This window comes from Manis pentadactyla, chromosome 10 (genome assembly GCF_030020395.1).
Source record: "Manis pentadactyla isolate mManPen7 chromosome 10, mManPen7.hap1, whole genome shotgun sequence".
Taxonomy (NCBI): Eukaryota; Metazoa; Chordata; class Mammalia; order Pholidota; family Manidae; genus Manis; species Manis pentadactyla.
Genome location: NC_080028.1, coordinates 100,042,234 through 100,053,987, shown reverse-complemented (window position 1 = coordinate 100,053,987; position 11,754 = coordinate 100,042,234). Strand labels below are relative to the sequence as shown.

Sequence of the window (11,754 nt, the reverse complement as noted above, 5' to 3'; positions counted from 1 at the left end):
ATGCTGCTGCAAGTATGCACCCCCATTTGGCCAGTGGAGGAGTCTGTGCCAGACCACTCCCAGGCTTTGGGTCCAGCCTCGCACCCACCCTGCGATGGGATAGGTGGTTATTACCTTGGTCGCAGCTGTTCCGATGATGGGCTCCATAGCCAGCAAGGCGTGATACACAGAAGCCAGTTGCTCCTCTACTAACGGCCACCAGACCTCTGCTCCTCTCCATAATTGTGACCAGAATCCAACAGGTTGGCGTGTCCACTCAAGCCACTGCCGAAGGCCCCATCCATAACCGTCTCCGTTTACATGAACATCTAGCTCACAGGGCCTTCATGAATCCATTACACTCAAGGACTACAACGGCCTTGACTGCCTGCTCAGTAGCAGTGAACACAGCTGCACAGGTCTCATCACGGTCCCACCTGATGCCCTTTTGTACCGACTGGCATGAGGCCTTCAGAATTTGTGCCAAGTGCGGGGTAAACACCCTCCAGGAGCCCAAAACACCCAAAAGCTCTTGGACGACTCACTGCCACAGTGGTAGGGGTGGGAAAGCCTGGACCTCGTCTATGACCACATCTGAGATAACTGTAGCTTTACCCGACCAGACAACCCCCAAGAACTTGACACACAAACCAGGTCCCTGAACCATCCCTATCAAAATACCGACAGCATTCTTCAACAAACTGGAACAAATAGTTCTAAAAGTCATAGGGAACCACAAAAGACCCCGAACAGCCAAGCAATCCTGAGAAGGAAGAAGAAAGCAGGGGGGATCTCGCTTCCCATCTTCAAGCCGTACTACAAAGCCATAGTAATGTGGTACAGGCACAAGAACAGACCCAGAGACCAGTGGAATGGAATAAAGAGTCCAGACATTTACCCAAACATATATGATCAATAACGTATGATTAAGGAGCCATGGATATACAATGGGGAAAGGACGGCCTCTTCCACACCTGGTGTTGGCAAACTGGACAGCTAACATGTAAGAGAGTGAAACTGGATCACTGTCTAACCCCATACACAAAAGTAAACTCAAAATGAATCAAAGACCTGAATGTAGGTCAGGAAATCATAAAACTCTTAGAAAAATACATAGGCAAAAATCTCTTGGACATAAACATGAGCAACCTCTTCATGAACGTATCTCCCCGGGCAAGGGAAACAAAAGCAAAAATGAACAACAGGGACTATATCAAGCTGAAAAGCTTCTGTACAGCAAAGGACACCATCAATAGAACAAAAAGGCATCCTGCAGTATGGGAGAATATTTTCATAAATGACACATCCCATAAGGGGTTGACCTCCAAAATATAGAAAGAGCTCACGCACCTCAACAAACAAAAGCAAATAATCCAATTAAAAAATGGGCAGATGGTCTGAACAGACACTTCTCCAAACAAGAAATTCAGATGGCAAACAGGCCCATGAAAAGATGCTCCACATCGCTAATCATCAGAGAAACGCAAATTAAAACCACAATGAGATATCACCTCACACCAGTCAGGATGGCCAGCATTCAAAAGACAGACAACAACACATGCTGGCAAGGATGTGGAGAGAGGGGAACCCTCCTAACCCTGCTTGGGGGGAATGTAAATTGGTTCAGACATTCTGGAAAGCAGTATGGAGGTTCCTCAAAAAACTCAAAGTAGAAATACCATTTGACCCCGGAATTCCACTCCTAGGAATTTACCCTAAGAATGCAGCAGCCCAGTTTGAAAAACACATATGCACCCCTTTCTTTATCGCAGCACTATTTACAATAGCCAAGAAATGGAAGAAACCCCAGTGTCCATCAGTAGATGAATACATAAAGAAGATGCGGTACATTAAACAATGGAATATTATTCATTCAGCCATAAGAAGAAAAGAAATCCTGCCATTTTCGACAACATGGATGGAGCTGGAGGGTATTATGCTTAGTGAAATAAGTCAGGTGGAGCAAGACAAGTACCAAATGATTTCACTCATCTGTGGAGTATGAATACAAAGCAAAAACTGAAGGAACAAAGCGGCAGCAGACTCAGAGAACTGAAGAATGGACTAACAGTTACTAAAGGGAAAGGGACTGGGAAGGGTGGGTGGGAAGGGAGGGACGGAGAAGGGGATTAAGGGGCATTATGATTAACACGCGTAATATAGGGGTGCACGGGGAAGGAAGTGTAGCACAGAGAAGACAAGTATTGATGCTACAGCATCTTACTATGCTGATGGGACAGTGCCTGCAATGGGGTTATGTGGTGGAGACTTGATAACAGGGGGGACGTGGTAAGCATAACGTGGCTCATGTGAAACCTGAGCATAAGACTGCATATCAATGATACCTTAATAGAAAAAATAAACAAACTCCAGTTGGATCAGGGATCTAAATGTAAAAAATTCAACACGACCAAAAAAACTGGTGAATTTCCCTAGAACCTTGGTGTAGGCTTCCTTTCTAACAGTGAGTCAAATCATAGGTATCAGGACTTCTGCTTTCAGCCGAGATGAACACAGACTGCATTTACCCTCCTACCTGGATGGAACCCCAGAAAAAAACACAAGAGAACATATGCACAGCAATGGTCTTCAAGACACTGATCGACGGGCAGTGAAGAACAGTAAACCGTGAGACAGGAAATAAACAGGGTGAGCCCTACAGCCCCTGCCCTGAGAGTTTCCACTCATGCAGCAGCGCGGGAGCACCCAGACATAGGTGGGGAGAAGGGGTCGAGAAACTGGGGGAAAATGTAGGCAAGTACAACCCATCAGGAAAATTATCAACTGAAATGGGCCCAGAACGAACAGATGTTACAATGAGCAGAGAACACTGAAACAGCTTATAATCATATTCTTTATGGTAAAAAAAAAAAAAAAAAAAAAACTGAGTACAGACAGGGAAGATATAAAACGAAACTCAAACAGAACTTTATAGAAAAGACACAGCATCGTAAGATGGAAATTACACTGGGTTAGAATAACAGCACTGCCAAAAAAAGGATCAGTGAATGTGAAGACACAGCAGTGGAAGCACTTACAAATGAAACATGCAGAGAAAAAAAAAATTAAAGGGAAAGGAAGGGCATCGGTCAGCTGTGGGACAGTGTCAAGCTGTGGAATATACAGGCAATGAGAATCCATGAAGGGAGGCTGGGGGAAGCAAAGGGGCCATTTGAAGACACACGGTCAAACTTTCCCCAAAGTTGATGGAAACCCTAAACACACAGATCCAACAAGTTGCGTGACCCCCAAGCACAGACACACGAGGGAAACGCAGCCAAGACGAATCAAGCACATCACCTACGACCGGTGATAGTGAGAACATTTTAAAGTAGTGAGAAGAAGAAGAACACAAAATATGTGGCATACAGAGGAAAAGATGAAGACGACCTCGAATTTCTCTTGGAAATAATGTAAGCGAGGAACATACTTAAAGTACAGGAGGAAAAAACAGCAAAGATCCCTTTAAAAGGGAAGGCAATTCCTAATTACAACCCTTAAATAGAATTCGTGCCTCATATCAAATTTACCGAGTATCATAATTCTTCCAAGTGGTAAAGATACCTCAAGACAAATGCTGGGCATAGAAGCCACAGGGCATAAATATGCAAAGAAGTAAAAAGCTAACCTTTTCAAACAATAAGGCTTCCCTCTCACTTACCAACTTCACATTTCCCTGTATGGCCCCGGAAGATGACTGGTTAGCCAGAGACGGGTAAGATTCCTCAAGGGAGGAACAACCTAAGACAGGCACAGTCGCAGGGGGGCCATCAGGTGAGAAATTGGGGATCAACAGAGGTGAGGCTTAGAACCTCACCTCCCCTCTTCTGAGAGAAATCTTCTGCATACGTGGATGTTTTATTGCCCTGGTCTAGCTTGGATTAACACATAGTCTACAGGCACACACCTGATCATCTACATTTGCTCTCTTACAACACTAAACTATGTTTTCTACCTTTATCTTGTATCTACCTACCACTTCAGCATTTTATTAAAAATAATAATAATAAAGAGAGAAATGTGGTATCCACATATAAATCAAGTATAAAAACCAAATGAGTATTCATATTTGAACTGACTGTTTAGAGTTCATAATGCATGAGCAAAACCGAAAGTTTCTGTGATGACTGCCCTTGTACTGTTCACTATGTAACTTATTCATTATGTAAGAATTTGTTCTACATGTAAGAACTTGTTTGTTATGCCTCAGAACATTGGAGACTGACGAAAATTAGGGTTGGGGTGGATTAATGATTGTGCATTGAGCATTGACTCCCCTATACAGAATTTTATTGTCATTAACAACCATTTGATCAATAAATATGAGAGATGCCCTCACAAAAAAAAAAAAAAAAAAGGACAGACTTCCAATGGTAAAATAAGTAAGTAACCGGGATGTAATGTATAGCATAAGGAATATAGTCAAGATATTGTAACAGCTTGGTAGGGTGATAGCTGGAACCTAGAAATATGTATATAAATGTTCTACCACTGTGTTGTACACTTGAAACTAATGTAATGTAATACTGTGCGTCAACTACCCTTCAATAAAAAATAATTATTTAAAAAAAATAAAATAAAATAAAATAAAAGGGAAGGCAAAATGCAGACATCTTCAGACCTACGAGAGCTGAAAGGTTCTTCATTAACTACAAGAAATGTCACCGAAAAGTCCTTCATGCAGAAGGAATAGGAGAGCACATAAAAATCTGGATCTATACAAAGGAATGAAAGTAAAAGAAACAGGAACTATGTATTTTCTCCTATTAGTTAAGTCTCTTGAAAGGTTAACTGAGTGTTTAACTACAAATAACAACGTATTGTGGGATCGGTACTACTGTGAGACTAAAGTGCAACAACACGGCAAAGACCAAGAGGGGAGAACTGGAAGGAACTGTGAGCTTCTTACAGTCCAGTGAAATGATAGATCACTTGAAGGAAAACTATGCTAAATCAAAGGTGTATAGTATAAACCTTAGAGCACCTCTTAAAATAACAGTGTTATAGCCAACAACACAACAAAGGTTACACAATGGAATCACAGAAATGCAATGAACTGAAAGGAAGGAAGACAAAGAAGAAAAAGGAAACAAAGAAGATGGGACAGACAGCAAAGACAACAGACCACAAGCTACCCAGTTAAACCAATAGTTGTGTCAGATGGAAGTGGTCTCAACACCCCAGTTAACAGGCACAAATGGTCAGACTGGATAAAAAGGTAAGAGCCAATCATATGCTGTCTACAAGAAAATCACTTTAAATGGAAACATGCAAACTTAAAAGTAAAAGGACGGAATAAGATTCAGCATGCCCAAAGAAGTCTGGGGAGGCTCTATAAATGTCAGAGAAAGTCCATGTCAGAATACTAACAGGGACAAAACAGGCCATTTCACAACGACAAAGTGGTTAATTAACCAAGAGGATACAACAGTCTTCAGCGTTTACACACCTAACAATAAACATGAATCGAAAACCGTCAGAACTGCAAGGCCAAATACACAAACCACAACTTGGATCACAGTGTTTTGACGTCTGCAAAAATTACATGCACCAACTCTTCCTTAGGCAGCAGGCCCTTGGCTTAGATAGGCACCAAGAATAAGCCACACACTGCAACGAATTCAGGGTTGTCATTAGGAAAGCTGTCTACAAGTGTGTGCTGAATGAAATAAGCCGCACACACACATACCACTTTTATAGCACTCCACTTAAATGAGGGACCCAGAAGAGCCAAAGCCACAGAGACAGAGGGGAGCGATGGTGGGTGCCAGGGACCGGAAGGGAGACTACACCCGGCAGGTGTTCTTTAACGGGTGCGCAGTGTCGATATGGAGATGGGATAGTAGGGGATGGCTGCAAAATTTCAAAGTGCTCAGTGCCACAGAACTATCCCCTCAAAAATGGCTCAAGTGGTAAATGTTATGTTATTTTACCGCAGTAAATACTGAAAAAGAAAACACGAGATTCAGATGCCCGGGTGAAAAGTAGAGGCCCGGAGCTCAGGAGGAGCCGCCCGGCTTACGGCAGGCCTTCAAGTGGCTGATTTCCGGGCTGCGTCTCTGCCCCTGTGTGCCCCCACCTTCACAAAACATCCTCCTGTGTCCTGAATTGGACGTTTTACCACTAAGTCTTTTTGTGCATGTGACTTTTTATTCATAGCATACACAAAAGATGGTGACATTTCTGGGTGAAGGTGATATGCACGATCAGAAGTTTTATACAGAGAATAGACTTTCTTGGAATTGAGGGGCAGGCTCTGGGAAAGCCATAGACTTGCTGAAATTGTAGGCACCATTTGAAGTGGGCGTGAGCACGGGTACCATATTCTATGATTCCAGGTCCTCAAAATGTTCTCTTGGGCTCAAAGGTGCCTGAGGGGTGAGGATGCGTCCCTCTGTACAGAATCCTGAACCTAGTGTCAGTGAACATTGAGCACAAGAGCTCTGTTCTGCCAAGTGTTCTAAACTTAACTTTTGAGTCCAAGTCAATGTACCTGGGATCTTTCTTACCTACCTATGTCACTCTTGTAGGGCTGACTGTTTCTGCTTACCCTGAATTTCCTAGCCACTCACTAGACATGCTCCGTAGGAGAACGTGACAGAGGGCGAGAGTCCACCCGTGTGTCAAGTGGAGAGTGGAGAGGACACGTCATCTGTGGGGGAGGGCTGAAAGGTGACCTGGACGGCTCGAGGATCATCTTGGGGGGTGGTCACAACTTGGGCCAGTGGCAGGAGACCTTGTTTGCCCCTGTTCGGATTGGACTGGCAGTTGCCTGCTTTTCCTTCAAACTAGTTGCTAGGTTGCAGCAACCTGTGACCTCACAAGGGTTCCAACCCTCCTGGTTGGTAGGTGCTTGGCAGCAAAGGTAGCCAGAAGCACCTTCTCAGAGCTTTCTCTACTCCTAGCATCTCCTTAGCCTGGAGTAGGGATAACGGGCTCACATTCAGTGAGAATCCACAAGAGGATTTTGGACAGGGTCTGGTCCCGGAGAGGGTGAGACTTGGGCAGAAATCATGGCCAGTGTTCCATCGAGTTCCCAGGCTGTGAGGCAGAGGCCCCAGCCTGGCCCCTCCGGGCACCAGCCGGATGTGATGCTGGACGCACAGAGACCAGGACCGCCAGGTGAGGCAGCGGAGGGACGAGGGGCTTGAGGACGGGGAGCCGACGGCAGGAAGGCCTACCCAGGGGGGCTTGTGTGAAGGAAGGAGACACTCAGAAGGCCAGGCACTGGAGGACGAGAGTGTAGGTGTGGGGACAAGGACACACACGGGGAAGGGCACCTGGAGGAATTATCTAAATGAGGAAGGGTGTTGAGAACGGGGAGACGGAACAATGGCAAAGTGGATGGGGGCAGATGGCTGCCAGCAAAGGAGAAGGATGGAGAGATGGCTGGGGAGAAGGCCACGGTCTGCGACAGCAGAGACACTGGGGGCAGCTTGTCTTTTGGGGGTAGTTGGAGTGGAGTGGGAGGGGACACGGGGACCGAGGGATGAATCGCAAAGACAACAGCTGGACGCTGTCGCCTGGTTTCTTTGCCCAGCAGCCCAGGCACACAGCAGCCCTCCGCCAGAGGGCTCCGGCCGGCGCACGCAGCGGGAGAGGTCGGCCGCTCTCCAGGAGTCGGAGGAGGCAGCCACGGGCGAGGAGGACGCCTGGGACCTGGACATGCTGTGCGGCCTCAAGATGAGGCTGAAGCGACGGCGGGTGTCCCCGGTGCTGCCCGAGCACCACGAGGCCTTCAAAAGGCTGCTTGGTAGGGGGAACCCTGAGCCCATTCCCCTTTAGAGAAACTTCCAGCGACTAGACTTTTCCAATGGAAAAGAATTCCCTGTCAGTTGGTGACCTCTCTGTTCCCAGAGGACTCCTCCGGGGACACTTAGAAATGGCTGCCAGTAAAGGAGAAGGATGGAGAGATGGCTGGGGAGAAGGCCACGGTCTGTGACAGCAGAGACACTGGGGGCAGCTTGTCTTTTGGGGGTAGTTGGAGTGGAGTGGGAAGGGACACGGGGACCAAGGGATGAATCCCCAAGGCAACAGCTGGACGCTGTCGCCTGGTTTCTTTGCCCAGCAGCCCAGGCACACAGCAGCCCTCTGCCAGAGGGCTCCGGCCGGCCCGGGAAGCGGGAGAGGTCGGCCGCTTTCCAGGAGGAGTCGGAGGAGGCAGCCACGGGCGAGCAGGACGCCTGGGACCTGGACAAGCTGTGTGGCCTCAAGATGAGGCTGAAGCGACGGCGGGTGTCCCCGGTGCTGCCCGAGCACCACGAGGCCTTCAAAAGGCTGCTTGGTAGGGGGAACCCTGAGCCCATTCCCCTTTAGAGAAACTTCCAGCGACTAGACTTTTCCAATGGAAAAGAATTCCCTGTCAGTTGGTGACCTCTCTGTTCCCAGAGGACTCCTCCGGGGACACTTAGAAATGAGGCAGGATTAGGCCACAGGCAGAAGCAGTCTGCACTCGGCACACAAAAGCTCGGCTTCCACTGCACCCCTGGGGCTCTCAAATCTAAATGCCTCCGTCAGCGTGCGGGGTGCTGACAGGCCATTGGGCGCGCTGATGTGACCGTCAAGGGAGACGATGCCTCCCTGCACGGTGACGGAGCACCACCTTCGGTAGGATCAGACCTGTGCACATCACCTACTGACACCTGCCCCCCACCCCCAGCCAAGCCACCGAAGAAGGATGGCACCACCTTTCTGGCCCAACGAGTGCACCTCGGCCTCCCCACCCCGAAAGGTCCCGTCAGCACGCACGGCTGCTCTCTGCTCGGCCCTGCTCCGGCTGTCCGTCTAACCTGTGCCTCTCTTCCCAGGGGACCTTGTTGTGAAAATATTCCTGGCCTGGGACAAAAATCTGAGGGTATCTGACAAGGTAACTTTGTCCACTGAGATGTGTTCCCTCTCCAGCATCTACCCTGGGGGGCTGGAGGGATGCCTTCTAAACCCCCAGTCTCGCCTCTCTCCCCAACTCGGAGCCTTGTCCACACTGCCCTTTGCGGGGCCTGGAGGCTCCTTGCGTGGGAAGGGGCAGCCCTGCCCCCACCCCCACTCCTCTGGGGTCCGCCCCTTTGCCTGCCACCGCAAGCCCCTTCTCGCCTCAGCCCTGGGGACTCCCCTTTGTGCCAGCTTATCAAAGACCCTTCTGATGGCGGCTGTCCTAAACCACCAGCGTCCCACCGGCAAAGCCTGCCATCCAGGAGCGTCCTAAAGTCCCTCTCCCCACACGGGCGGGGTCTGCCCCCAGCCTCCCCCTCCCTCACCCCTCCGTCCTTCCGTCCTTCCTCTTCTGGGATGTGACCGCTGTCCTGTGGCGTTCTCCTCTTCCTCAGTATCTCCTGGCCATGGTCATAGCGTATTTCAGCCGGGCTGGCCTCCCCTCCGGGCAGTACCAGCGAATTCACTTCTTCATAGCTCTGTGAGTATTGCTGTCAGTGGCCGGCCGTCAACATTCAGTCCTCTGGGAGGGCGGAGGGAGAGGTGTGGGACTCTGACCTTGCATCTGTTCTCTTTTGTACTCCACGTGTACTGTTCACTTTGGTATACCAAGGATAGGATTATAACAGAGCGGTTTCTATACTGTTGTCTGTGGAGACAGACAACCCTAACACCAGTTAAAACACTGGAACGAACAAAAGACCACACAAAACCCTCCTGAGGAGGGACAGAATGGGCACCACGCTGTCCCCAGGTGGCCAGGCTTGAGACCGCACCGCCTCCCTCAGAAGCCTCGGCCGCTCTCCTGCCTGAGTCCACATCAAGTGGACCGTCCTCCTCTGGCTTCCCAGGCGGACGCCACAATGCAGGCCCTCGTCATGTGACACAGACCGAGTGTAAGCATTCCCCACCCGTGCTCCCTACGAGGCTTTACACGCCCCAAATCCTCGGAGAACACAGGTCTAATGCTCCCCGCCCCTCCTCAGCAATGCCACCGGCTAAGGGGGTTCTAAGCCGAGGCCAGCCTTCTCAGTCTGAACTCAACCCTCCCCACAGTCAGCATCACACTTGCTTATGGTCCTGACATTGCACTGCTTTCTTCCAATGCTCCGTCTGAAATCCCTTCCCTCTGTTTTCACATTGTGTCTTCTGACTTGTAGGTGTCTTTCAGACATATATATATTGGAAGAAAATGACCTATCCTTAAAGTCGGTGCAAGGAGCACAACTGTTCCCACGCCTCCCCTGGACCCCTAACTGCAGTCCCCCAGTAGCACATCAGCTAAAATCCTAGTGTCATGTCACGTTCCGGGTAATAGTTACTTCACTTCCTAACTCCCCCCTCCCCTTCTCCAAACCATCAGACCAGACACCGTTGCAGGCAGGTCTTGTCAAAATATCCACATGTTCATAAAGCCCTCAGCACGCTACTTTGTGTTGCAAACGTTTAAGCTACACTGAGTCCATGAGGCGATCAGTATGGCATTTGACTGTGAGACAAAAGCGTCCGTCCATCCGTCCATCCATTCATTCAACGAAATCTTGTAGACTGCATTCCGTGCCAGGGACTAGGAGGGTTGGGAGGAGAGCCTTGAGAAGGGCACGTGGCACCCATCCTCCAGCCTGAGCCACATGGTAGGGAAGCTAGGACTACAGAAACCGGCTAGTCAGTTCCTGCCCTCTGGATACGCACACATGCTCACTCCGCAGGGAGCCACAGGGTGCGCACATACAACCGCTTTAAAGGGCACAGGGAAGATGATGGGGACATTGCATGGAAACTGCACTGCTCGCCCTCAGGCCTCCCCGAGGGCCTTTGTCTTCAGCATCCAGCTGTGAGAGGTGCCCTTCAGGTCCCTGCCCCGCAGTGGCTTCTTGATGACTGGGTGGCCCTGTGTGACGCTGGTAGGGCTCCCGTACGTCCTTTGTCAAGTTCAGCCTGTGCCTCTCCTTGGACGCTGACCTCGGCTGGGGATCCTTCCCGTCTTGCTCCTGACCAGCAGCCCGATGTCTCTCCCCAGCTACCTGGCCAACGACATGGAGGAGGACAACGAGGGCCCCAAACAGGACATCCTTTGGCTCCTCTATGGGAACGACCGTTCCCAGCGTCTTCTGTTCCACCAACAGCGAGTCCAATTCGCCCAATCCATGGGCTGGAAGGCCTGGGTCTCCCGGGAAGAGTGTGAGGAGGTGCGTGAGCAGCTGGGATCTCGGGGTGGGGGGGGCCGGACTGCAGTGGGGGGAACACGGGATCGTGGGATCTTGAGGCGAGAAGGAACTGGAGGCTGGGCGAGGAAGGAGGGGCCACCTGAGGCCAGAGCCACCTGCCTTCCAGATCCAAGCGTTTGACCCAGAGCTCCCGGTGTGGAAGCGAGACCGCAGCCTGCTCGCTGTGTGAGCGCTCCCGGGACCACGGAGGCCTGGGCTCACCGGCCCAGAAGAAGGGAAGTCTGGATCCTCAGGTGCAGACAGAGCGCCTCGTTGTGTCGGCTTAGGAAGTCACCCTTCCAGACACTGACACCGCCCCGAGCCACAGGCCGAGGAACACACGCAGGTATGACCCCTGCACACAACTAGAGGGGAGGGCGTGATCATCCTGGGTGATCGGGAGCCATACTGCCCGTGACTCAGTCCACTGACTGCTCTTCCCCTCTCCGTCCTCTAACACCCATGTTGTCTTAGTCTTAGGACGGAAAGTCACAGCCCTCCACTTCGGGGGCTGCCCACGGGTGGAGCCGTCTGTATACCAAGCATCTTCAGGTATAGGGGCTTTTCCCTGCTGATAAGGACTCTCGCCTACCAATGGCTCAAGTGCAAGTTCTTCTTGCTTTCCACGCGTGTATGTCCC

General features: G+C 50.1%; 1 protein-coding gene across 1 annotated transcript in view; it reads left to right on the top strand.

Moving 5' to 3' along the window:
* Nucleotides 1-6,992: 6,992 nt before the first annotated feature.
* Nucleotides 6,993-11,754, top strand: part of LOC130679385 (speedy protein E4-like) — a 4,835-nt gene continuing 73 nt past the window's right edge. Inside the window, exons 1-6 of the mRNA XM_057487996.1 lie at nucleotides 6,993-7,101; nucleotides 7,520-7,732; nucleotides 8,787-8,845; nucleotides 9,303-9,388; nucleotides 10,928-11,096; nucleotides 11,242-11,754. The exon at nucleotides 11,242-11,754 is cut by the window's right edge and continues 73 nt beyond it. Of these exons, the coding sequence (XP_057343979.1) occupies nucleotides 6,993-7,101; nucleotides 7,520-7,732; nucleotides 8,787-8,845; nucleotides 9,303-9,388; nucleotides 10,928-11,096; nucleotides 11,242-11,304 (699 nt within the window). The 3' untranslated portion in view covers nucleotides 11,305-11,754. The remainder of the gene's footprint in view (nucleotides 7,102-7,519; nucleotides 7,733-8,786; nucleotides 8,846-9,302; nucleotides 9,389-10,927; nucleotides 11,097-11,241) is intronic.